The following is a 26,103-nucleotide window of genomic DNA, read 5'->3' as shown; positions in this document are numbered from 1 at the left end:
GTTCCACACTCCTCACTATGTCTGTTCTCTGCACAGGTTCTCTACTCTCTCCTTACTGAAGCAAACTGGAAAAGCACTATTCACCTTCAGCCTGACACCCACAACTGTAGCTGCCACAGATGACCATTACTGTACAGAGCACATGTAGTTTCTATACTCAGTGGTTGTTCAAGTAGAAGGAGCTTCACAGCTCTTGATCTTTGGAGGCAGGGAAGAGGGAAATGATAGACTGAACATTTGTTGAGCGCTTGCCCTTCTCCAAAGCAGATTAGACATCAGTAACCCTAGATTAAAAGCTTCAATACCACTAAACAACGAATTTTTACAATTTCTCACTATGATAACTGACACAAAGCACCATACTCCAATGTTTCCGAGAGCTCTCCTGACTTCTACTTTTTCATTTTTGTAGAAAAGTAAGATCAGGACAAAGAATTCAAAAGGTAAAATTAAAAGTAAAGAAACTAATTCAGAAGGTGGAAGCCTGACACCCAACTCCTGCTCCCTGCCCTCCCCCCAAAATAATACCAGATTATATTAGACTAGCAAAATAGGATCTCATCAGGTGCCGGTGTTCTTCCTATTCTTCCCTGGCACAGAAGCACAAAGAATTTGGACCACCCCTGTAGACAATGACACCCAGAAAAGATTATTATTTCATATGCATGAGACAGGCATGCACATCCACCAAGACACACACTTGAAAAAGAATCTTGTTTACTCCCAACCACAGACAAGTCTGTAATTAATTTCTTTTAACTTTCATGAGACTGCTTTACACTGGGGAAACAAGGTTGTGCAGTATAATCAACTGGCTAGAAGAAAATTAAACATTAACAACTCATTCCTTGCATGACCATCTCTAAATTAAAAACTTTCTGCAGACCTCTCTGCAAACTACCAGTATGTCATATAGTTTACAGGCAAGATCAGGTTATACTGAAAAACCATGAGCTTCCAACAAGGACAGACTGCCTTATTCACCCTTGGATTCAATTGCAATGAGACCTCCATTTCTCTACTGCTTGTCACTCAAGCATTTTACCAACACTGCTATTTGCCTGTCCAGAATGTATAAGTCTGTATACATTACTTCTGTATTTTGTTCATTTACCACCTGCAGAAACAGAGTGCCCTCTAGCTCCAGATGAACTCAAGAGAAGTTTCCTAAGACTGTTTCCTTAATGTCCAGCACCTACAGACAAAGGAGAGAGCAAGAGCATTGTTACCTGTACTCCTTCTTACCTGTCCTGGGGTCAAACAGCTGGTTGGCCTCTAAGTCTGTGAAAGTGCTGAAGCAAATGGGGCATTTAAAAGAGGCGCGATTAGTGGAGTCTCTTTCATCCGTCTCAATCCTCCTTCGCATGTGGTCCAGCTTGTACTTCACCACATTAACCAGAAGGCGGTAGTTGATGAAGTAGTAGTTATGACGGGTGGTTTTGCCATCTGGAGCAGTCTCTACCCTCATCCTGCATTTGATGAACTTGTCACCCTTGAGGGTGTTGAGGACAGCCCGCAACTGCTTCCTATCAAACTTAAGGAGCTCTAACATGTCCTCTTCCTTCACGCAGGGATTCCTGATGAGAATGTCCAGAGCCAAAGCATGTTCAATGCCATAAAAGCCACGCACCACGTATTTGGCAAGGCGTTTCAGAGCTGCTGGGACCTCAGTGAGAACGTCTGGGTCAGTCATAGCAGGTTCAGATCTTGAGCTTCATGTATACTGCAATGAAAAAAGGCATATGGATTCTTAGCTAGCCTTCTGACTTCAGAAGTTTTGATTTACCTCACTTAGAGCTAAGAAAAGGTTGGGGTGTTTTCCATTTCTCTTTCCCAAGCCCTGTACTGTCTCCTTAGGTGTTAATACTGCCAACACTACAGAATTAGAATTAGGAAATGGAACCTCTCATTCAAAACAAAATGATGGAAAACTTGAAAAAAGCACAGAAGAAATTAGTACCATAACATACAGAAGATTTCACTTCTACTCAGTCACAGCCAACAGAGGTGCAATAAGAAAGCTGTCTTGAAGCTGAGCTCCAGCAGACAGCTTCATGATCAGCTGAAACTTGTAGCTTAAGAGAAGCAGAAAAAGGCTACAGCAGGAAAGGTCCTGAGTCAGCCCAAGAGTGTAGTAATCTTATGGCCCCAGTTGACATCACTTGATCACACTGTAAGCAGCCCTGCCTGCTTCTAATCCTCAGACACCACTGGGCAGAGATATTATGAGGACAGCTTGCTAGGACAGACTGGTATGCATTCAAGCAAAAGCTCCCAGCTGCATAATGAGAACAGATAGAGTTCTTCCTTACTTTCTGATAAACTGACTTGCCAACCGTCTGTAGCATGAAAACTGTTGAGCACTACCAATTCCTACATTACAGACTGCTTCAGCCTTAATCTTAGATGAGCAAATAGGTCTTTCCAAAGGACTGATCCTTTAAATAAAGTGTCTCACATTCAGGCCTTAGAAGCCCATAGGTAATATAGCACAATAAATGAAGTAAAAATCGAGATTTAGTGAACATGAAAAGACGATGTGCTTAAAAAGAAGAAAGTATTCATGAAGTATCCTTTGAGTTACTTATCACAACTTAGAATCATAGACTCAAAGAATCGTTAAGGTTGGAAAAGACCCTTAAGATAATTGAGTCCAACTGCTAACCTATCACTGCCAAGTCCACCACTAAACCATATCCTCAAGCACCACATCTACACTTCTTTTAAATACCTCCAGGGATGGCAACTCTACCACCTCCCTGGGCAGCCTGTTCCAATGCCTGACCACTCTTGCAGCAAAGACATTTTTCCTAATGTCCAACCTAAACGTCCCCTGGCACAACCTGAGGCCATTTCCTTTTGTCCTATCTCTAGTTACTTGGGAGAAGAGACCAACACCCACCTTGCTACAACCTCCTCTCAGGTAGTTGTAGAGAGCGATAAGGTCTCCCCTCAGCCTCCTCTCCTCCAGGCTAAACCACCCCAGCTCCCTCAACTGCTCCTCAGAAGACATGTTCTCTATACCCTTCACCAACTTCATTGCCTTTCTCTGGACATGCTCCATCAACTCAATGTCCCTCTTCTAGTGAGGGGCCCAAAACTGAACACAGTACTCAAGGCACAGCCTCACCAGTGCCAAGTACAGGGGCACTATCACTTCCCTACTCCTACTGGCCACACTATTCCTCATACAAGACAGGATGCCATTGACCTTCTTAGCCACCCGGGCACACTGCTGGCTCACGTTCAGCTAACTGCCAACCAGCACTCCAAGCTCCTTCTCCGCTAGGCATCCTTCCAGCCACTCCTCCCCAAGCCTGTAGCATTGCATGGGGTTGTTGTGACCCAAGTGTAGGACCCAGCACTTGGCCTTTTTAAACCCCGTACAATTAACCTCAGCCCATCGATCCAGCCTGTCCAGATTCCTCTGCAGAGCCTTCCTACCCTCAAGCAGATCGACACTCCCACCCAATTTGGTGTCACCTGCAAACTTACTGAGGGTGCACTCAGTCCCTTCATCCAGATCATTGATAAAGATATTAAACAACACTGAGCCCAAAAACTGAGCCTTGGGGAACACTGCTTGTGATCGGCTGCTAACTGGATTTAGCTCCATTCATCACCACTCTCTGGCCTCGGCCATCCATCCAGTTTATTACCCAGCAAAGAGTACATCTGTCTAAGCCATGAACCACCAGCTTCTCTAGAAGAATGCTGGGGGAGACAGTAAAGGTTTTACTAAAGTCCAGGTAGACAACATCCACAGCCTTTCCCTCAGCCACTAGGCGGGTCACCTGGTCACAGAAGGAGATCAGGTTGGTCAGGCAGGACCTGCCTTTCATGAACTGGCTGGGCCTGATCCCCTGGTTGTCCTACACATGCCTGGTGAGCTCACTCAAGATAAACCGCTCCATAGTCTTCCCCAGTCTAACAATCTTTTCCCTCCACTCCTTCAAGTCTATACATCTGCAGGCAATAACAGAATTCCCCTCCACTCATAATGCACTTGGATTTCCATGTATGATAAGTTCAAGATGAGCATGAAGTATTATAGGTGCTTTTGAAATATCCATTCAGGGGGTTGTACTTCCAGTTAACTTCAAATATAACTTTGAATAGTCTTTTTCAATATGAGACTTCTATGCTAGTATAGGACATGGACAACCATTTCTTAAGCAAAAGGTTCCTTCAACTGAAGAAAATCCCCTCACCTTGTTTGTCATTGCTATACAATTTTTACCTGTGAACTAATGCCATAAATAGAAAAACTCTGCCAATCTCAATTTTCACTTCCATTAGATGTTTCACACACTGTATATATACCTTCCCAGCATTCAAGTCTCAAAGGAAGGAGAGTGACAGCATAAGAAAGTATCTGGATTGGTATTCTATTTTCTTCATCATTATCATAAAACCTGTAACAGCCTTTTTGACAAACACCATTACAGAACTTTTCTATACTCCCCACACTAAAACATCCCCCTGAAATCACAAAGCTCTGCATGTAACCAAGCAGCTGATGACTGACTTCCATCAGCTAAGAGTACTCAAAAATATCTGAAATCATTCATCACAGTAGCCTGCCTAGGTTTTTTTGGTTTTGGGTTTTTTTTTTTTTCCTTCTTTTAACAAGAAACACTGCCCTCTCAAAAAAACTTTAAGCAACATTACCCATTGAAGCTTTACTTCTCCCCAACACCTACACTCTTCCGCAACTGAGGAGGTTTGCTCCTTTCAAGAGTTACAGCCAGTGCAACTCCATAGCAGTTAGGCTGTAGATTGTGGAGCTTAACAGTAAGTAAATTAAGATTGTCCTGTCTTTTCTGCCTTTTGGGTAAGAAAAAAAACCCCACTTTCAATCTTCTTTTCTAAAATGCTTCCCTGCTTGAGCTTTTGTTTTTCTCTAACTTGGGGCCAATGGTATTCACAGTGACCAAATTGAAATGAACTGAATGTTTGTTGACCAGCTGGTGTGCAGGCTGAGAATAGCTTACAGAAAGCAACACTTGAATGTCCCACTCCAGCTTCCCTTCAAGGAAATTAAATTAAAATATGTTTATTATGGCACGATTTAACCATGAAACAAGTAATTCTAGTCAGTTAGCTTTCTTTTGCATGTCAGAGACATAATGATTTATCTAAGAAAAAGGACAGTTTTATAGAGCTTTCTGTTGAAGGTAAAAGCGTTAGCAATAAAGGATGCTCCATTATGAGCTAGCCATGCAGTATTTTTGAATCTCTAAGCCAGACCCAATCTGAACACTGTCACAGGACATTGTCCTTGAAAATCAATTTCATTCCGTTGGTATTTTTACAGTCTTTCACTGAAAGATAAATCTTGCTTTTGACTGAATCTGTCAGCAACATACTGATACTATAAAACAATGTCAATGCAGAAGCTGGCCAGAAGCCTTTATTTATTCAAATTGATTAAATCTTATTCAGCGTTTAAGCACAGTATAACATCAATGTAAAGATAAATTTTAAATAAAACCTGGCACCCAGAAGAGATTTTAAGAGGCAAATTTTGAAAGTCAAAAGGTTTTTCTCAAAAACAAACATATAAAAACTTCTCTCCTTACCAATTCCCTGTCCCCTAAAAATTCCTTGCAGAAAAACTTGGTAACACAATTTGCAAATGCACAGTGACCTTCAGAACATCAGTTGCAATAAAAAGGGAGAAAAGTGTTTTTAAATAAACACATCTCACTCTGGATACCTCACCTGAGAGCTGGTGGAAAGCATTTTCTCTGCAAGAATCTCATTGATAAGACAGCTGCAGATTTCCACAGCTGCTTTCAAAACAGGCTTAAGGTAGAGTTTCCCAGATAATACCCTCAAGCAGCTTAAACTGAGACCTACAATGGACCAATAAATACAACCACCTCTAGGAGTATATACTTTTCCCTTGGTTTTCAGCAATAGTTAGAGATTTAATTATATTTCTTAGTGTCAATCACTAGAAAGCAGTGTAATCAGGCAGCCAAGGCCAATGGCATCCTGGCTTGTATCAGGAATAGTGTGGCCAGCAGGAGTAGGGAAGTGATAGTGCCCCTGTACTCGGCACTGGTGAGGCCGCACCTTGAGTACTGTGTTCAGTTTTGGGCCCCTCACTAGAAGAAGGACAGGTGCTGGAGCATGTCCAGAGAAGGGCAATGAAGTTGGTGAAGGTTCTGGAGAACAATCTTATGAGGAACGGCTGAGGAAGCTGGGGTTGTTCAGTCTGGAGAAGAGGAGGCTGAGGAGCTGGAGAAGAAGAGACCTTATCGCTCTCTATAACTACCTGGAAGGAGGTTGTAGCGAGGTGGGGGTCTGTCTCTTCTCCCTAGTAACAAGCGATAGGACAAGAGGAAATGGCCTCAAGCTGCACCAGGGGAAGTTTAGGTTGGACATTAGAAAAAAAACTTCTTCACCGAAAGGGTTGTCAAGCAGGCTGCCCAGGGAAGTGGTTGAGTCTCCATCCCTGGAGGTATTTAAAAGAAGGGTAGACGTGGTGCTTGAGGATATAGTTTAGGGGTGGACTTGGCAGTGACAGGTTAGCAGTTGGACTTGATGATCTTAAGGGTCTTTTCCAAACTTAACGATTCTGTGATTCTAAAATATTTTTTCATCTAATGGGACCAGGCGTTTTTACACAATTACTACTTCTCCTCTACTGAAGATTTTTAGTGATGTCTAAATCTTCTGTGTCCTCAGGTAATAGTGGGCATCTTGAGTGTAACAGTGGTCTTCTTCCAGGTGTGGATACAGATACATGGAAATACAAGCATTTTGAAGACACTACAAACCCTTCTTTTTCCATCAATCTCCACTTGGAAAAGTTGATTAACCCTGATTCAATTCTAAATTCTGCAGAAGACAGCCTTTGGGTGACATAACCAAGTGACTAGGGTCAGCTTTAAGAAAGAAAAAAAAGGAAAAAGCTAAAGAGCACCCTTGTCAAGCTCTGCTACAAGAAAGTCAATAATGCTGAACACAACTAACTTAGCTCTAAAAATGAGCATGGATGCATGTTCAGCCAACACCAGATTTTATATTACTTTGAGGCCTAATGCCAAACTGATCAAAAGCAAGGGCTTGAACAAGATCTGTATGGTTGGATGAAGGACATATTTGACAACATCCTTCTTGATAATCATGTTCTCGTGTAAGCTACATGATACAGAACAATGCCACAAGAGTGAGCATATACCACTGCCAGAACTCACCAGGCCAGGGTCTAACATTGTTTCTCTAGAAGCTGACATCTGGCCCACAAGGAATCCCAGCCTACAGCATGTGAGCTCCAAATCTTTAGTACCTTTCACCAGGCAAGAAAGACAGTGATCCAGCTCACAGGTTGTAATCCAGTGCCACAAGAATACCAATTCAAAATTCAAAAGCAGGGGGCTTTACCACTGCATCCTTGAGCAGTGATTTCACCTTCTATCAAAGCAGTAAATCAAGCCTGAATTAATTATGTGTGCAAGGAAATGTGATAACATCTCCTAACAAGGTTTTAATGGACGTGCATCTATTTCATAATAATGTCTGTACTGACCTTAATAATGTATGAACATCAAAGGAAATCACCAGGCAAAAAAAAAAAAAAAAAAAACAAACAGCCAAGATACACTACTATGCAGTAAATGCCTACAGCACCAATAATAAAGCATGCTGGACAGGATGATATTCAGAAACACCCAGAAGAAAAATTTCAAAATATAAACATGAGCTTTATTAAAAGAGCCAGCTGTTGGGGAATTGTTCTGGGTAATTACATGAATACAACTCAGTATTACAGGTATAGGAGGAAAGGAGATCTGTCTATGTTATCACAGAGGACAGCAACCCTAAATACTCATTTGGGTTTTTCAAAAAATTGCTCTAAATAAAAGAATAAATATTGACATGGCTATAAGAGACAAGACTGGGAAGAAAGGCCTACAGTTACAAAATACAATCAGATCGGTTGGGTGAAGAAACTCAGGGTACAGTCTGCAAAACAGAGATCATACCTCAGGTGGAGCAAAATGCATGAGGTGTAGGTCTTGAGCATAACTCGAGATGTCAGAAAGAAAACTGAGAGGAGAGCAAGTGACTGCAAGAAATCATTCAGTAGTATGATGGAGCCAAAGACCATACACAAGCCAGAAATTCAGAGCAAGCATCTCCACTGATCAGGACTTTCTTGATGCATCGTCAAAGCAACTGAACTTGTCTTCTCTATGTACAAAGATTTCAAGAATTCTTTTGCAAACTCATACAGGAATTGTGCTAAGGATGTAGGGTCTGCTTTTCTTCCTGCTTTTCCTGACTCAAGCTGAGGAAAAAAAGACAAAACGTCCTAAAAGGTGATACCTAGAAGCCACAATGTAGATGAAACAAGAACTACAAGTTATGAAAACTTAAGTCAGCCAATGAATTAACCTGAATTTTTATCTAATACTGCCAATGAGCATCACCTTGGTTTAACATGTAACTTTGAGGCTTAAATGAATTCCACTAGCAATTTTATATCGAAAACTTAATGAAGTCTCCTCACTGTTTGTGTATGTGACAAGGTGAACATTTTAAACGCGGGATCTTGAAAAAGGAAGCAGACTGCTTTCAACTCATTTGGCTATACAAACCCTTTTCAACGCCCCAGATCTCTTTTGGAGGAAAACTTGGAGTTGCAGGGTTGGCTGGGAACCTAGGTCTATCAGACATATTGTTCACACTTGAAAAGGTCCTTCCTGTGTTTCCTCACATCTAATTTAAATTGTTAGTGCTCTTTTTAACTAAATCTTTAAGACCAGGTTTTGCTGATTTGTTTGGAAAAAAGTTTCTGCAGGTTTCTGCCACAACATTTCAAAAAAAGACCAAATAAAAGGACTTGCTTACACTACTGACACAGTTTCTTCAGGAAAAATCAAAATCAGATTTTAAGAGAGTCCCTCACCTGTAAATGTGGGAAGTACATCAGGCTTCTGGGAACCAGTGCATACCATAACCCACTCCAGCAGTCACTTGCAAACACCAGATCCTAGTTTTGTAGTCTCTCACTCTAATAAAATTTAAAATTCTGTCTTCCAGAAGATGATGAGGTTAAGCTGAGAGGAACGATTCTGACTCTTCCCAAGTACAGGGAGAGATGGCACAAATTTCAGAACTACAGTAGGAAAACATGCTACCAAGATTTTAAATGTCTGTACAAGGTAACATCAGACACTACTTATCCTTTCCAGAAATTGGAGAATGACACAGAATCTTCCATTTTCAAGTCGGCTTTTTTTTGCCTTTCTCTGTAATGAGCAGATGATCTGTGCAACACGTCCCTGTCATCCAGGGATAAAGTCTTCTGGCATTTTAGCAAAAGCTTACTGAATTCCATTCCCTGAAGACTTCAGGAACACTGCTGCCCAGCCTTCCTCCTGTACTACATCTGATGAAAAATTGTGTATTTTCATTGCAAGACCTGCCCTGAAGTACTAAAGGAGAAAAGAACAATCTGCTTTCACTCAAATCCTACCTTCTTCTTTGCATTCCATGAATCGTAACCAAGAGGCCACATGTATCCAAGGGTTTTCTTCACTAAAAATGAAAAGTTGTGCTGCAGCTGCACACAGAAAAGCTGAAGGTCCTGGCTGAAATTAGGACATTTTCACCTAATTTCACAAATAAAAATATATGAAACCACACATAAGGACACAAGATCTGACCATGCAAGGCAGAAACTGAACAATGGAGGCTCAGGATGTAATTCTCAATCACATTCATAACCTGAAACTGACATAAAAAATAGCAAGATGTCAGTAAATTAAAGGGCTACCTATGTGCCTGTATACAAACAGATGTAATATTCAGAAGTACTTCAAAGGCACATTAGCATTAACAAACCATTTACAGTTGTAGCTGTAAGAAAAAATAGAGTGCACTATTTATGGGAGGCCAAACTTAGTGGCTAGAATAGTGAAGGTACACTTTCCTGTTACAGCTTAAGTCAAATCATACCCTCCCTCCCACAAAGAAGTCTTTCTTTTCCTTCCCAGCTTTCAGCCACAAGCCCACCATTCTGTGCTAATTTTGATAGTTGCCTGTTCAAGGCGAATCAAGTCGATAAAAAGTTAAAAACTAGCATGTCAAAAAAAAGTAGGGTATTTTAGAGGGTGGGCAAGGGGGAAAAGTTCAAGAACCGAATCATTTATGTTACCAGACTAGAACCTATGCAAAGCAAAGAGAAGAAAGCATGGCTAGGGATGTACAAGAGTGAGCTTTCCCCATATAGTAGCAAAGATGTTAAATCGACTCAAATGTAATGTAGAGCCACTAGAACATTTTAATCACAAACATCAGAAACTTACAATTTACACTTCAATCTAACCATGTACCAGCAGAAGAATAACCGTTATTTTAGAAACACCTCAGCATGGGCCCTCACATAATGAAGTTATAAGGTTTGGGGTGTTTTTAAAGGAAAAGAAGTAAGAGCATTTCTCACAAATATCAAGCCTAAGAAGTCATGATTACACTGAAGTACAGTGGGCTTAACCCCAGGATTCCTTGTTAAGTTTCTGACAGGAATAAAGCAGTAATTGTTTTTTATATCCTGTATTCAATGATACCTGGAACACCACACTTCACGTCATGACAGATAAATTTCAGGAATCTCATAAAGAAGACTAAGATTTATGAAAGTATTCGGTTTAGAAAAGTTTTAGTGCATCAGGGTGCAGCAAACAAGTGTACATATACTGTGGATTTAAGCAACAAAGGAACAGAGAAACTAAATAACAAGATGCCAAGTTAGTTTAATTCATGTAGTTTTTGCTTAGAATTCCCTAAAGCATTCTGTGTGAAAGCAAGCTGTAAACAGTATCTTAAAGGAATCGGAAGGTATGAAGGAGAACGAAACTCTCATCATCCCTTATTGCCGCCAAAAGGGTAATTTCTCCTCTCCCGAGCACATGGCTCTGCTCTCTCCCTTGCCAGCTCGGGCACTCACAAGACCTTCCTATGCACCAATCTGCATCACTAAAAGGCAGAAAAATACCTCCTCCCTCCCCTTTACTAGGCTTTTTGACAGTTTAATCAGCTAGTAGAAAAGTCTGTTGAGCAACAGAACGAGCAGATGTGAGAAGATGCCAGCACAGGGCAAGAGATGAAAGAATAAACTCCACCTTTTGCAGCTGAAAAATATTAAACCACCTATATTTCATGAAAATGTACCTTAACTGTGCACTGCTGAACACCCTTTTCAGCATGTTGATCCTCCTTATTCATCCTGAGCCACTTGTAATGATACAAGTTCAACAGCTAGGCCCATTTAACAGCTTAGTGCCATTATGAGATGTCATGTTCATCTGCTTCTCAGGGAGCCAGCAAGCTCTTGAAGCCAGAAGAAAATTAATGTGCAAAAAGAAAATATTCTGCTGACCTGGAGAACTGAACGATTTCACTGTAAGGGCTCAGCCAGTGGCAAACACAGCACAAAGGAATGAGCTTAAAGACGTCCTTTTTGACAGCAGCACGCTGCTGAATGACTCCATACACCCAGCTCATTTCACTGTACCCTAGATTTGTTACAGTGTCAGTTACTCCAGAATCCCATAAACTCATGGCTTTCTTCAGATTACAAATTGCACAGGCTTCCTGGACTCTAGTGGCAGACTAAGCTTTAAAGCCACGTGAAGTAGACAGCCCTTTATGGTATTTGCATGGCTTCCTATTCCCTACCTGCTCTTAATCATAGAATCATTATGGTTGGAAAAGACCTCTAGGATCATCAAGTCCAACTGTCAAACCAACACTGCCATATCTCCTAAACCATGCCCTGAAGTGCCACATCTACACGTCTTTTAAATACCTCCAGGGATGGTGACTCCACCACCTCCCTGGGCAGCCTGTTCCAATGCCTGACCACTCTTGCAGCAAAGACATTTTTCCTAATGTCCAATCTAAACGTCCCCTGGCACAACCTGAGGCCATTTCCTTTTGTCCTATCTTTAGTTACTTGGGAGAAGAGACCAACACCCACCTTGCTACAACCTCCTTTCAGGTAGTTGTAGAGAGCGATAAGGTCTCCCCTCAGCCTTCTCTTCTCCAGACTGAACAACCCCAGCTCCCTCAGCCACTCCTTAAAAGGCCTGCTCTCCACACCCTTCACCAACTTCACTGCCTCTCTCTGGACATGCTCCATCAACTCAATGTCCCTCTTGTAGTGAGGGGCCCAAAACTGAACACAGTACTCGAGGTGCGGCCTCACCAGTGCCGAGTACAGGGGCACGATCACTTCCCTGCTCCTGCTGGCCACACTATTCCTGATAGTGTTGAGTTTCAATACACTCATATGTATTGAGTTTTAATCATCTGATTGTTTAGGCTCCTGTAGGAGAGGAAACTTGAGGGGCTAAGCAATATCTCTTAACAACAAACATGAAACCCCCCATAAAGAGCACACGGTGGTTTGGAGCCAGAGGCAAAACAGGGCCGCCAGGCAGAGGGCGGACCCCGCGGGCGACGCCGGCCCCTCAGCAGCACCCAAACCAGCCGGAGGGCCGGAGCGCCGGGCCGGGGGGAACCTCCGGTATCCGCCGCTCACCGAGCCAAGGGCCCCGGGACGGCTCCGCGCTTGCGGCAACGCCTGAGTCCCGGCCCAGGGCGGCCCTTGGCGGCTCCAGGAGGGCGGAGGGAGACCGGTGGGCCCACCCCGGCGCCGCAGGACGGGGACGGGGACGGGCACGGCCGGGGCCGGCACTGACCTGCTCCCCGCTCCGGGCGGCGCTTTCGGCAGCTCCGCGAGGGGACGACAGAGCCGCCCGCGCGCACCTGTGGCGTCACAAGGCGCCAGGCACCTTGCCCAACGGCGCTCCCCGGAAGGCGCATGCGCAAGATGATCCCCCCCACCGTCCCATACGCCGCGCGCATTCCGCCTCGGGACCGAATGATGAGCGACGGAAAAACGAGCCAGTCATATCCTCATAATGCCCCAAGTGTTCCCGCCCCCTCATGAGTTGAACCAATCAAAAGTGAAAGCGACGCCAGTAGCTGGAAGTTGAGGTAGCCAATAGGCTGAGTGAAGCGGAAGGAGCGTGCGCCGCCATTGGCGGCGCTGGGGAGGGAGCGGTGGTTTCGGGGGTTGTTGCTAGGTAGAGTAAGATGGCGGCTTTGGACAGGGTCAAGGTGCTGGTGTTGGGCGACTCCGGTGAGTGTGTGTGTCCCCGTCCCCCCGCGCCCCGCCCAACACGCGCGCGCAGAGCGCGGGCGGGGGGCGTCCTAGTACCCCCCCACTGGAGGTGCCGGGCGGCGCATGCGTACCGCGCCGCTCCCTCGCCCTACCCCTCTTCCCGCCCGCCGCCTGGCAGGGAACCGGTGGGTGGGGTGGTCCTGCTCACTTCCGGCTTTCCGGCCCGGGGCCGGCGGTGCTGACGTCCCTGCTGGTCTCTGGAGCCTTGCCCTGTGCCTCCCATCCCCCTTTGCCCCGGCCGTTGGGCACTCACTGGTAGCCGTTACTCGCTACTGCTGGGTAACTGTCCGTGGTTAGTCAGTGCCTCTGCTCGTGGCGTCTCGCCTCACACACCTGCCCGTATGTGATCTCCCAGGAGATGTCATCTCTCTGTGTGCACTTGCAGGTGTTGGAAAATCTTCACTTGTTCACCTCTTATGCCAAAACCAGGTCTTGGGAAACCCGTCCTGGACAGTGGGCTGCTCGGTGGATGTTCGAGTAGGTGACGTGCCCGACCTCTTCATAGCTGTGTCTTAACATGGAAGGGAAAGACCTTGCCTTTTTTTTTTTCTCTTTTAATTACTTCCTCCCCCTCCTTCCCTGAGAAAGAAGTGTGCTTCAGTGTTCTGTTTGTCTGAGAGCTTAATCTTTAGAAGCAAATAGTGTTAAACATGAGATGAGCGCTTATGTGAGCCAGTTTTGACCTTACAAGGTTGTCAGAAGCAGACAAGATGCTTGTCATTTGCCTCTCCTCACTGCAGTGGCCACTGGTGTGTTACAAGTCATGGAGCAGCTAGTTCAAGACAGAAGGCTCAGAGCTTAAAGTTCACTTCCCTTTATCACTTCACTTTATCACCACTTAATGTGTAACTACATTGTCAGCCAAACATACTGGGGAAAAAACAATTTTCTTGTTTAATTTGAGGGTACTGAGCGTGACCGTAGGGTTACTTCTCTTCCTCTCTGCTTATTGCAGGACCTGCTGTTAGAGGAATGATGATATTTGTCTAATAGTTTTTTGGCCTAACCTACAGACCTCATGGGGTGGTGATAAATGCTTTCTTCCTTTATCACTCCTTGCTGCATTCTCCTTGAAATATGTTGCCATGGGTTAGGAATGATCCTGTTTTACTGTCTATGCTGAAATATATTTCCAAGATTTGGGGAAAGAAACATGGCAATCCTGGTTGACTGTGGAGCAAAAATACCTAGCAGATACTGGGGCAAAAATTGTTGTTTAATTCAGTTGAGGTGTCAATGAGAATTTGGAGAGGCAAAAGGTAGTCATTTGGAACCGGATGTGTGGTCACCTGTGTTAATATTCTTGCCGCACTACCATGTGGGTTTTAACAACTGTAAGAAGCTATGACCTTACTTTTTCATCTGCTTTAGCAACATGCTACTTCTAAGCACATCATGAGGCATTAAGTTTGTTAATAGAAAGGAGACTCCCTGCTGACTCACCAAGGTGGACCTCATGAAGAGCTGTGGTATCCAGTGGCCACTGCTTGACTCATTCCATCTTTCTTCTACTTGAGAGATTTGAAAGGGTGTCAACATGAGAATTTACAAATTTCTATCCAAGTACAATAATCCGTTCAGCTGAATGTATAAGTGATGTGTGGATCAACTCCTGTGAGCTGGTGCTGTGGTTATGTATGATGTGAATTTTTCTTCAGATCCATGACTACAAAGAAGGGACTCCAGAAGAGAAGACCTACTACATTGAGCTATGGGATGTTGGAGGTTCAGTGGGTAGTGCCACTAGTGTGAAAAGCACGCGAGCAGTGTTTTATAACTTGCTGAATGGTAAGTTTGCTTGCTGTAAATCTGGTTTTATCACTGTCTCTGTCATGAGCTGTCTCTTGGTTCTGCAGCAGGATTCCTTTAAGTCTGGCTGAGGGATATATTGTTCTCTTTTCTGATTCCAGGACATTTATACAGGAAAAAACCTGATACCATTTGTAGGCAGAATTTTATGGATTCAGTTCTGAACAGGCAAGCTATTTTTGGCAAACCTGTGCAATTGAGCTTCATCAGCTTTTCACTTCAGTCTTGTGCAGCTGGGCAGCAGGGAATCTTTGAAGTTGCAGTGGGGTCCCTTCCAGCTACACTTGCAGATGTAAAGGTTGCCTTCATCTTTCCAGGCCTCAAATACGTGCAGAATTATGATTTATATTTTCTCATCGGTTCGGTTCCAAAACCTGCAGCATGGAAATAATTATTTGAATTTGTATGAACTTTCATAGTTATAGCCTACCCTGGCAAATTTGAACTGTTCTCCATAAAATTGCAGTATGCTGATAACCATCTTGCCTCTGCTCATTTAATTTGCCAAATTATTTTTAATAATTGAATCTTGCTGTAGACAGAAAGTGGTATTTTATGCCTTCTGTTGAGGGACTGACTTAAAGGGCTAATAGTTCATCTGTACCACTAATAAGAGCAAATAAGAGATTATAAACTTAATAACACAGTATTTCAATTGTTACTTTTTGGCATCCAAGGATAGTTCACTAAAAATAGGTGCACAAAAGATTAACAGCTGCTTCTAAAATCAGTCTCAAATGCTCTGTTTGATTCTCATTTCTTGTCCTCAGTTTTTTGAGGGCCTTTCAATAATGTGTTTAGCCATACAATAAACATTCTTGCTCTGTGATTATTTAACTAGTTATTTCTTCCTCCTCTCCCAGAAGGAAAACTGTATAGGTACCTCTTGCTTATATTGTTAACCAGACCTCTGTAAGCAAGGTTTGAGTTGAGCTGTGCCCTCAAAGCAAGCCTCTTTGGTATATGAAAAAAATGTATTTCTTTTTGACACCAAATCCACAGTATGCCAGTGAGTGGGGGTCAGACTTGGAAATGTCTTAGAACAGCCCATTAGGAGATTAAATCTTGAACTTATGTGTCTGAATTATAGTTGATGATATTATTAAAACAGTTATTTTTCTCCACTGCCCAAAAGATATTATTAGGCAGCTTGCATATGAAAACTGTTGACTTTGGTAGTTAGCCTTGGCTCTGGTTTCTTTCATTAGATTAATTCCTTCATTAGAGCTTGTGTCACAAATTGCCTCTGTTTGACCTGATTTGACAGGGGAAGATGAATGTGTTCCTTCTGCCTGACCGCTTGTGTTTTCTGGGCTTGTAGTGGTCTGAAAACCTGAGATCAAAAGGCAGTTAATGTTTGGTTGTGGCAGCATCTATGTAGGCTGTCAGCGAGACCTGGTTGTTGACCAGGTTAGGTACAGTTTGCCTTTGGTTTGACTGCAGATGGTCTGCTTTGGTGTCTCTGCATCTGGTGTGTGGACTGTGATGGTCTAGGACAGCGACTAGGCAGTAAGGCTGTGGCTTGCAGAGCTTAACAGGAGAGGGACACTTCCTTGAGTAGTCATTGGTCCTGCCTGCCCTTTTTTGGTGTTGACATAGTCTTTTTCTGCTGGTGCAACTAACTGTGTAGGTTTTTGACAAAGCAGGTAAGGGAACTGACCAGTCAAAACCGTAACTGAGGGAGGGTGTCTGGAGGTGGAGTGCATTTCCTGCATATGATGCAGCAGTGCCTCTGAATCTGTTGCTGCAGTCCAAGGTATGTTGTATCAGGCTTTTTCTCCCAACGCTGGGGGTGGGCACACAGTTGAGTTGCCTTTTTATGCTGTTACTGAGATAAATTGTTTCAAATAGGACTATGGTTGTCATATGCTGGGAACTCTCACAGGAGAGTGCACAGTCTTGTGGAGTAGTGGAGAATATTTGTGGAAATGTGGTTTGTTCGTGGCATGTACAGTAGATGGCACCTTTGGGAGTTAAGGTGAAAGATTATATTAATAAGTTTTCTCCACCTGTGGGCTGTGGAATGTGTTGAGAACAATTCCTGATGAAGCTAAGGGGTATAATTCATTTTGTCCTTGAACTAATGATGGTTTGAAGTCTGGAGGAAGTAGGAATGTTCCACAGGTTGCAAAAGGTGCGAATAAATAGAAGAAATTTGCTAGCAGGAGTTGGTAATTGAGTTAGGAAATGTGGTTATCTGAAGTGGGTGTCTGTTAATAGCACAGCTAGGAAGTTTGGGTGGCTGTTTTTCTATCTCAGAATTTACATTTTGAAGGATCATGGTAATGAGTAATGCTAGAATCTTAAATACATGAAATCTTATTAATTCGTGTTTCTTCCAGCCAGTTGGTGGACTGTGAAAGTTTATCAGAGTCTGTTTCCCCTTTGGATACCTCCCCAAGTATGTAGCATTAGTTCTGGAAAATGCAGGAAAGCAATAGTGCTCTCTAAAAGCTTTGAAACAAAGAAACAGCCTTTCAACTTCTTAGATGGTGTGACAAAAAGATAGTTATGTTTACCAATTAGGTAAAACAGAGAAAGGCTAAATTCTCTGCTGCAGTAGTACAGAGTTTCAGTATCATTAGGACTAGACAGAGCATAATCAGGGAATGTCTGCAAGTGTCTTGCAGATTAAGCCCTGAGGCAGCTGTTTGCTTCCTCCTTTCATGAGATTTTTCTCTTAGCTCTTATCCAATTCCTGATAAGCAGCTTTAAAAAACCTGTTGCATCCTGATATTTTTCGGCTTTGCTTATTCACTGTAACTGAACTGGTTATATTTCCCTTTCTTCATTCTCAGATATCTGGGAACCTGCAGATGTCATTTTGGTAAGATAAGGAAAAATATATACATATCATTAAATAGCATCTTGCTGCTATCTCTTTCACTTTAGGGATAATTTTAGTGCATGACTTAACCAATAAGAAATCATCCCAGAATTTGTATCGCTGGTCTTTGGAAGCACTCAACAGAGATGTCGCTCCAACAGGAGTTCTCGTGACAAATGGGTGAGTGAAAAACATACATGCAGAGTGAAGACACAATAATTCCAAGCTGTTATGGAAGTTTGTGTTCATCCCTAAGGCTACTTGAAGTCCACATGAAATGCGATGTGTCTAGACTTTTAAGAAAGAAAGAAAAAAAAAGGGGGTATCACAGAAAATTGCTGTTCTTTCTGTTTTGCACTGCCAGTCAGGCCATTCTGCTGGTAGATTCCCAAACTGTAGGGCAGAGAACCTTGCTTTAAGGGAAAAGATGTTTAGTGTCCTTCATTTGCCTGAGGCCTCTGTGAGAGTGCATCCAGTCCCTGATACCTGAAGACTTGTGTGTCTGTACTGAGACATGCAAAGCCCTTGTACAGGAGTGTCATGGGATAGCACGTCTCTGTTCCAAAAGGCTTTCCCTCAATGCACCAAGACTGAGGAATTTCACTTAATTATGTTTTTTGTTTTGGGTGGTTGGGGAATTATTTCAGGAGTGTGGCTTAAACAGCATGTTCATAATTAGCTTTCCAACATCTTGTCAAGAGTTTCCTCCTGTATCTCCATGCTCCTGTTATACCTGTCATGAAGGAGTTTTCAAGTTCATTGATAAAACTCACACATGAGCGGGAAATCAATAGTAAGGGGTAGCTTTTTGTGGGAAGAATGTTTATCTGCCTGTGCTGGTACATAGGTGTTTCTGTAGAAACATGGGAGAAGGGAAAGAGGGTTTGCACTATATAAACTGCAGATTTTTCCAGTTTTCCACATATAGGTTCTTCACAATTGTTTTACTTTTCAAAAGCTTAACACAGTCAGGGACAGATGCTTGGTCAAATTGTTGCTGGTGGTTGTAAAACTGTCTTTGATCATTATTCATATCTGAATCAAAGCTTGTTGGAATTCAGCTTGTAGCGGCTACCTTTACTTGAATGTAGAATAAGTAGTAGCTTGCCACAACAGAACTGTTATTCCAACCCTCATTGATCTAAGGTGGAACTGGGTAGTGTTTCACAGTTGCAATTTACTCCATTGTCCCTCCTTAAAACGGGTATATATGTAGGAACTTTAGATATTCAGAGATGCCAGTCCCAGCTCTGGTGGCTGCATACACTTGGAACAATACTGGAATTCCTGTTTCTTTCCTGATTCTCTTCTTCCCTAGCATTTCTTCTGCAGTTCTTTTAAGCTGAGAAGAAATCCAACTCATGGTTTCTTTTCTCTTTCCTTTCAGTCCCTCTGTTGTGACGGAGATGCAGAAGCCCCTCCTTAATTTACAGATACAGCACATTCTCACTTAGTTAAATAATGACCCTTAATAAATATTATTTGAAAGGGACAGGGGAGCTGATGGTGCCCCTGTGTCCAATTACATGACCATCACTTCATTCAGAATTGTATTTGTTCCCCTCATCAGTGACTATGACCGTGAACAGTTTGCTGATAACCAGATTCCGCTGCTGGTAATAGGAACTAAGCTGGATCAGATCCCAGAAACTAAGCGGAATGAAGTTCTGACTAGAACAGCTTTCTTGGCTGAGGATTTCAATGCTGAAGAGATAAATTTGGTTAGTATCCTTGTCACCAGTGTTGGTTTTATTTTATACAGGAGTGATTCTGATTTTTAGAAAGTAAAGATGTTGTTTAAAAAATTGGGCTTTTGGAGTTTTTCTCATTTTGATTGGCTGCCGTCCTTGCTTGATGAAATGATCATCTTTGTTTCACCATAGGCAGTTATAAGGGGTGTTAGATAAGGTCACTGAAACTTAAAATTGATGGTTGGAAGTTTTCTGTTCCCTGTTCTTAGTTTTGACACAGACTATCTTTAAATGAAAGCTCAAGATTACTTTATATACACTCTGTGTGTGTATATATGTATGTATGTATAAAAACATACATATGCTGTGTGAGTGCTTGTATATACACACACATGCATACAGACTCATGCACTATCTCATGTGGAGCCGGTAAAAATTATTAGCTGGCTGTATAAATGGTGGCAGAAGGAAAACATGGAGTGCATAGGGGGGCACTTAGAATTCTCCGGTTGATTCACAGAACAGAAGTTGGCCTTTTCTCTTAAATGACTGTGGAGCAGAAATCAGCAGACATACAGTGTTTTCCCTAGATGATTGCATGTGTGTGTGTCAAGGGGAAGGGTATGTTGATTTCCATGTGTATGGCTTCCTTGCATTGATTTCCTTGTGCTTGGTTGTCTTTTGTGTGTTCTAGGATTGCACCAATCCTCGTTACCTGGCTGCGGGTTCATCCAATGCTGTCAAGCTAAGCAGGTTTTTTGATAAGGTAACTCAAGTCAGTTAAGTTATGTTTTATTGTTCTATGTATTGAACACCGTCTGTGGTGTGAGCGTGGAACAACAGTTAGCTGCTCCTTTCAAGTTCCATTTTTCGAGTTGGCTCAAGCCAGGTGTGGGGAGGCCAAAGATTTTGGAAACCTCCAGAAAATAGCTGATATCCTTGAAGGCTTCATTCTTTATGTGCATAGAGCAATGAAAAAGAATTCACAAATGTGCAAAGAAACTCTGCATATGCTTTTGGAGTCCTTGGGCATGCCAGAGGGTTTGCAGTGTGCTAATGTAGTTATGCGGGGAGTTACAAGACTATGGTTAGCTCTGTTGCTCCCAGTTAAAGCAAACTTCAGGAATTAAGAAATTCGGTGTATTACTCTCCCTTACTGCACAAGAGAGTTTCAAGGCCTACTGTGAAAGTGACAGAAGGATTGCTCTGGTTTAAGAGATCGGATGAAGAGATCATAGTAGAGCGGATCACCTTCTGTAATAGATCATGCTTTAGAGGAAATTTGGCCTGAATTTTCGTTGGAGGAGAGTGTAGATTTTACAGGGTGATAAAAATCACTTTTTGATTCTCAGATTGACGGTAGTGCCTCCATAGGTATCCTTCAGCACAGATAATTTGTGCATCATTCTCGGAGAGCGAGTCAGGCTACCTCTTCTCAAGCATCACCTGTGCCCAGGGACTGTTCAGAACGACTGGAGTTATTACGCACCTGCAGCATGAGCTTTTGCTAGTGCTCAGAACTGCTGCGCCTGCAGAGTGGGTTGGGAATAACTGATGCAGTAAGGATGATGAAACCATCACCTCCATTACTAAAGAGGCCTAACTAAATTAGATGTGTAGAAGTTGAGGATAATACAACCTTACTAAGAATGGCTGAAGGTAGCAACTCCTGTGTGTAACAGAGCTTTGTGCTTAATGCAGTGGGCCTGGAGCAGGGACCTTCAGAGCTTGTTGCAGTTAGCCGTGAGTTTCAGTGCCCACATGTGAAGTGTTGACTGGAATCTGAGGTTATGCATACACCATGCCAGCTAAGATCATTCTCTGTTTTCCCCAGGTCATAGAGAAGAGATACTTCTTAAGAGATGGCAATCAGGTTTGTCATTTTTCCTCCTTTTTTGTTTTGTTTCTCCCTGTGTAATGTGAACTGCTGAGAGAGTCCTCTTTAAAACACTGGCTTCATGTGACTTAAATGATAATCTATGCTGGTAATTGAGGTTTTAAATCTGTGGTATCACAGCTGTTTTGGATAGACAGAAAAATGGCTGACTCTTGCCATCTGAAGTCTTTGTAATGTGATTGGCAGTGAAATAATTAAGTATGCTAAAATAGTAGAAGTTGCAAGAGTAAGGTAAAAAGGGCAGATATGATCTCTTTGAGATCTGTCAGCTTCAGGCTGTTTGGTTGCAGATTTAGGCCAGAGATGCTGTCCTGAAGGTCAATGGAAAGGCTTTTTTTGCACGGCTGGGACTAGCATTTTGTGTTTTGTACAGGTGTTTTTCATAGAACCAGTGGAGCCACAGGGAAAATGGCAGTATGATACCAGCTTGTAATTCATTCCTAAATGGCTGAATTAAACTGTTTTCAGTACAGTTGGTGAAGAACTAGCAAAATTACTCTCCTGGTTTGGGCAGGCCACTTCAACTTTTTGTGCCCCCCACCTTCCCACATGCAGTCCACTATGCGGGGGGTAGCGAGGTTCCACTTACTGTATCTGTGAGGTGCTTGCAAATTATCCTGAATAGCACTGCTGAAATACAATCAAATCTATCGTTAGATGTAGCTGTGCTGAAAGCCTCATAGGGAGAGTGTGGAAAAAATAGTCACAAATTACAAAATGCTTACTTGCTTTGAGCATTTTTTTAATGCCTTTTAAAAAAAATTCTGTTTTTCTTCTTTTAGTTCTGTATGATGCCTTTTTTCCTCCCTTCTCCCCTTTTCCCACATTCTACTGAAAGGAAGTCTCCCTTTCATGGGGATAATAGCTTAATGCAGATATCTGCTTGTGTGCTGGTTGTCTTTGATGCATGATGTAAGATTTTTATTTTTCTTACTTGATCATTTTTAGTGGCTAGCCAGGGATTAACTTTATATTCCTTATGGCTATGTGCCGAAGATTACAGCCTTCTGATGACTACTTTCATCTGCGTCACTGAAAATAGCTCAAAAGCTTAAAACAAATCTTAAGTAGTGGACAGTCATGTTGAAAGAGGCAAAATCCAACTGGGAACGGGAGATTTCATTATAACCTCTTAATGTTATTATTTGAAAAGATCTACTTAATGTAAATCTTACTAGTGTGTTTGTGGGTTTTCTACAATAGGTCTCTTCGATCACTCGTATTTTGAGGTATTTCTATTATAGACTTCTTCAGGATGAAAAGAATGATAAGTTTCAAATTGTAGCTATGACTTCACTCAGATCTCTGATAAATAATTGTTACTCTTAATTAGTGACTTTGATATTAAAAATGCTAAAGCAGATGAGATTTTAGCTATGGTATCCTGCTACTTTTTAGTTACAATGATTGCATTTTTCCTTTTCGAATTCCCAAAGCAGTTTTGATGAGACAAACCTTTGTGCAAAATCTGCCTGATTTTTCCTTTAGAGATGATTGCTTTTCAGAGATGAACAAAACAATTCCTGAATGAATACCTTGCATATCTGTTTGAGTTTTGGGTCTGAAAACCCTAACTACATCGAAATTGTGGGGGTTTTAGTGGACTTTTATTTTGGGTGAGCTCTTCAGCTTTCTCAGTTTACCAATGAAGTGTGCAATCTACTTTGCATTGTAAATTACATTTTTGTCCCATACCATCGGTACATGCCTGTGTTCTCCTGGTGTGATTTATTTTGTTTGTTTGGTTGACACCTTCCATTTTAATATAATCTATTTCCTACGAGAGTGTGGAATTGTTTTGGGAGGTCATTTTTATTGGGTCTGCTGGTTTTGCTTGTATGCAGTTAGATATCTAAAAGTTATTCTGGATTGTAATCAAATAGATTTATGATGCCACCAATAGGATACACATACAGTATTAGAGAGCGGTGCATCTCTTTCTTTTAGGAGATTCATAGGTCCATTGGATTGCAAATCTCTTTGAAACACCCTTAAGCCAGAGAAGCTTCTGATGGTTTCAAGTAGATTTTCTTTGTAAGCTCTCATTGTCACGGTGTAAGCGGTGTCTACAGATTGGCTGCAAAAGCAGGAGCGCTAATCCTTTGTGTTGCTGCAGCCATTTCTATTCTGATGGTTTTCTTAAAGCTTCCAGCAATTGATAAAACTGTACTTTCAACTACCAGTGAAGTGCTGCTGTCTCAGGTTAGAAATCATAAAGTCTCAACAGCTGTTTAATAGAACTTGTTAATACTATTTAATAGTTTTACAAATTACTTGGTAATACTATTTAATAGTTTTAAAAATGAATGGAAGATAAATACTTGTATGCATTTGAATCTGGGGGGAAATATGGACATTGAAATCTGTAATTAACTCGTTCAGGATTTGCGCAAGACATTAAGGCTTTCATTGTAACCTTTGCCAAAAAGCCTTAAGGAATTCCATGGAACAAATGAGCCATACTCAAGTTCTGCATCTTGTTTCATCGATGGTGCCCCTTTAGCACTATGCTGAAGCATTTTAGTCCTGATTCTGGAGACAGCGTGGAAGAGGAAAGCAGTGTGGCAGTTGGCTTGGTAACAGGCACTCGAGTGTGGGCTAGAGGGAGCTCATGCCGATTCTGACGTGAGGACTTATCTTTCCTGTCTCTAGATTCCTGGCTTCTCTGAAAGGAAAAGGTTTGGGGGAGGAACACTGAAGAGCCTTCATTATGATTGAACACTGAAGAAGTGGAAGATGACTTCTCTGAGTTCCTAACAACATTCCCATTCCGGCTGGATGCTTAAAGACAATAATGCTTATGTCAAGCAGAGTAAAATGATATTATGTTTTGGCCGGGTAGACTGCTGAAGCTACTTTTGCTGCAAAAGACTTGGGGAAGAACTTCCAAAAATGTAATCTGAAGCCTAGAGTGTTTCTTAGGATTGCTGGCTGTTGGGATATATGGGAACATTTGGGGAAAGTGTGCAATAAATTGAACGCCTCTCACAAAGCTGTGGGAAACTTTATCATACAAAGCACGTATATGTGACATCCTTGTCTCCATTTTGGAAAACTTACGGACAGTCTTTGCAATGAATTACATTCATCTTACCTCTGAAGGAAAAATGACACTGAGTGGGCTTCTCATTCACAGTAAAGTGAACAAAACAAGTGAGCAAAATGTAAGAATGGGTAAGGAATGGTCTGGAAAATAATAGAATGCCTTCATTAAATGAATGGTGTTGTCTCACCTGGAACACACTGTTCAGCCCTATTCAAAAGGAATAAAAGATTTGAAACCTTGAAAAGAAAATCATGACTAGAAAACAAGTGGTATTAATTCTGCTACTTAAATTAAAATTGTTTACTTTGGAGAGAACAAATTGAATCGGGTACTCCTGTTTATCTTTTCATAATTGAGTGTGGTCTTGTTCTTAATATTAAATTAAAAGGCAATGCACTGAAAGCTGATGGAAAAAGTATGTTTTTATGCAGTGCTTATTTGGAACAAATGTGACATGGTCTTACTGAGCCTGAGAGCTTAGTGGATTCAGAAAACATGAAATGTAAGAACATCCTCTGAATTAGAATGGATAGAACTTTAAAAGGGATATAAAGTCCTGTAAAAAGTAGGAGCTGAGCATGATTAGAAGGAAAGTTCTGTGATGGGGATGTTTCCTTTTCATATTTAGTACTAAGGAAAAAGGAGACTTGACCTGGTCTGATCTACTGTGCAAGCTGTTGTTTTCATAAATAGCCCAAGCTTTTGCACAGTTTTCTCACCTTCCCATAATTATATGGAGTGGTAAAAGCCTGATTTATGGCAGTTTCTTCTTTTCCCTCCTTCCTCACAGTTATCTCTAATGGCTAAGCCGCTGGCAAAGACTAACTAAGAGCAGGAGTTAGATATAAATACAGATTAATAATAAATGGGGATAGAAGAAAGTAAAATGCTGGTGTGAAATTGACAACGAGCAGAGTTCTGCAGTCTGCGGATTACATCTGCCTGCAGCTCTTCTCTAGCAGCTACTTGGAAATGAATGGAAAACTGCCTATTGCCACTAACCAGGCACAAAAATGACAGCTAGGTGCACTAGTCAAACTTATTAAAAAGGTGGTTACTTTTCCTTAGGCCATTTCCAGAAAGGTCGTGGAGCATTTGCAAACAGGAGCACAGTGAGTTTTCAGATGCCTATATGAAATGGGTTATCGGTTTACATTTACTTTACAACCAGGGAAAATAAGGTACTGAAATATTTGTAGCAAATAACCCACGCCTGAGCTGTGCAGCTCATGACAGCACCAATGTCCCTTTCTGCTCATTTGACAGTGAAAGCTGGAATTATTTTCTCAAGGTCAGGTGCTGTCTTAGGGTAATCAGACCTGGGCTCCCTGCAGTTACCAAGGAACTGCAGAGGAGAACAAGAAAGCTAGAGCTATTGCTTCCATCACTCTGTGGCTTCTTTAGGAGAATTGCAAATGTTGTAGAGTCAGGGAGGCCATTTACTTCAAGATGCTATGTGAAGCAATGGTTGTATGGGTCTTTGTTTTGGAGGAAGCAACTGTCCCAAGTAGCCCTCTTCAATTAATCAAAAAAGGAACGTTGCTCAGCATGCTGTAGGGTGACTGAAGCCCTAGTTGCAGCTTACCTGTATTTGTGCATTTCACTCCTGAGGCTCCACAAAGGAGA

At 42.1% G+C, this 26,103-nt stretch overlaps 2 protein-coding genes across 4 annotated transcripts in view; one reads left to right on the top strand and one right to left on the bottom strand.

The window, feature by feature from the left end:
• Positions 1–12,877, bottom strand: part of GTF2E1 (general transcription factor IIE subunit 1) — a 57,535-nt gene extending 44,658 nt beyond the window's left edge. Inside the window, exons 1-2 of one of the 2 annotated variants that reach the window (XM_075107297.1) lie at positions 12,723–12,877; positions 1,246–1,723 (exon numbers count right to left, since the gene is read on the bottom strand). In XM_075107297.1, coding sequence (XP_074963398.1) covers positions 1,246–1,693 — 448 coding nt within the window. In that variant the 5' untranslated portion in view covers positions 1,694–1,723; positions 12,723–12,877. Of the gene's footprint in view, positions 1–1,245; positions 1,724–9,493; positions 9,595–12,722 lie in introns of those variants that run through there. The other variant, XM_075107303.1, reaches the window with a different exon arrangement.
• A 157-nt stretch (positions 12,878–13,034) lies between these two features.
• RABL3 (RAB, member of RAS oncogene family like 3) lies at positions 13,035–24,884 on the top strand. 2 transcript variants are annotated; one of them, XM_075107286.1, is made up of 8 exons: positions 13,035–13,165; positions 13,593–13,684; positions 14,866–14,995; positions 17,909–18,023; positions 19,414–19,564; positions 20,229–20,300; positions 21,369–21,407; positions 24,084–24,884. In XM_075107286.1, exons 1-8 carry the CDS (start codon positions 13,120–13,122, stop codon positions 24,147–24,149), a joined length of 711 nt encoding a protein of 236 aa, XP_074963387.1. In that variant the 5' UTR covers positions 13,035–13,119; the 3' UTR covers positions 24,150–24,884. The 2 variants fall into 2 exon arrangements, with proteins under 2 accessions (XP_074963387.1, XP_074963378.1); XM_075107277.1 differs by lacking the exon at positions 13,035–13,165 and adding an exon at positions 13,256–13,499.
• The last annotated feature ends 1,219 nt before the right edge of the window (positions 24,885–26,103 follow it).

Source organism: Phalacrocorax aristotelis, chromosome 1, assembly GCF_949628215.1.
Source record: "Phalacrocorax aristotelis chromosome 1, bGulAri2.1, whole genome shotgun sequence".
NCBI lineage: Eukaryota > Metazoa > Chordata > Aves > Suliformes > Phalacrocoracidae > Phalacrocorax > Phalacrocorax aristotelis.
The sequence above is the reverse complement of the archived record's forward strand: the minus strand, read 5'-3'. Positions and strand labels throughout refer to the sequence as shown.

What these genes read in the sequence shown, in the direction of transcription:
- RABL3 (XM_075107277.1), top strand. Translation starts at nt 13,271, where the DNA reads ATGCGTACCGCGCCGCTCCCTCGCCCTACCCCTCTTCCCGCCCGCCGC. An exon ending in CTGCTGGGTAACTGTCCGTG is followed by an intron (nt 13,500 to 13,592) that starts GTTAGTCAGTGC and finishes GTGCACTTGCAG; the next exon opens with GTGTTGGAAAATCTTCACTT. An exon ending in TCTTAAGAGATGGCAATCAG is followed by an intron (nt 21,408 to 24,083) that starts GTTTGTCATTTT and finishes TCCTGTCTCTAG; the next exon opens with ATTCCTGGCTTCTCTGAAAG.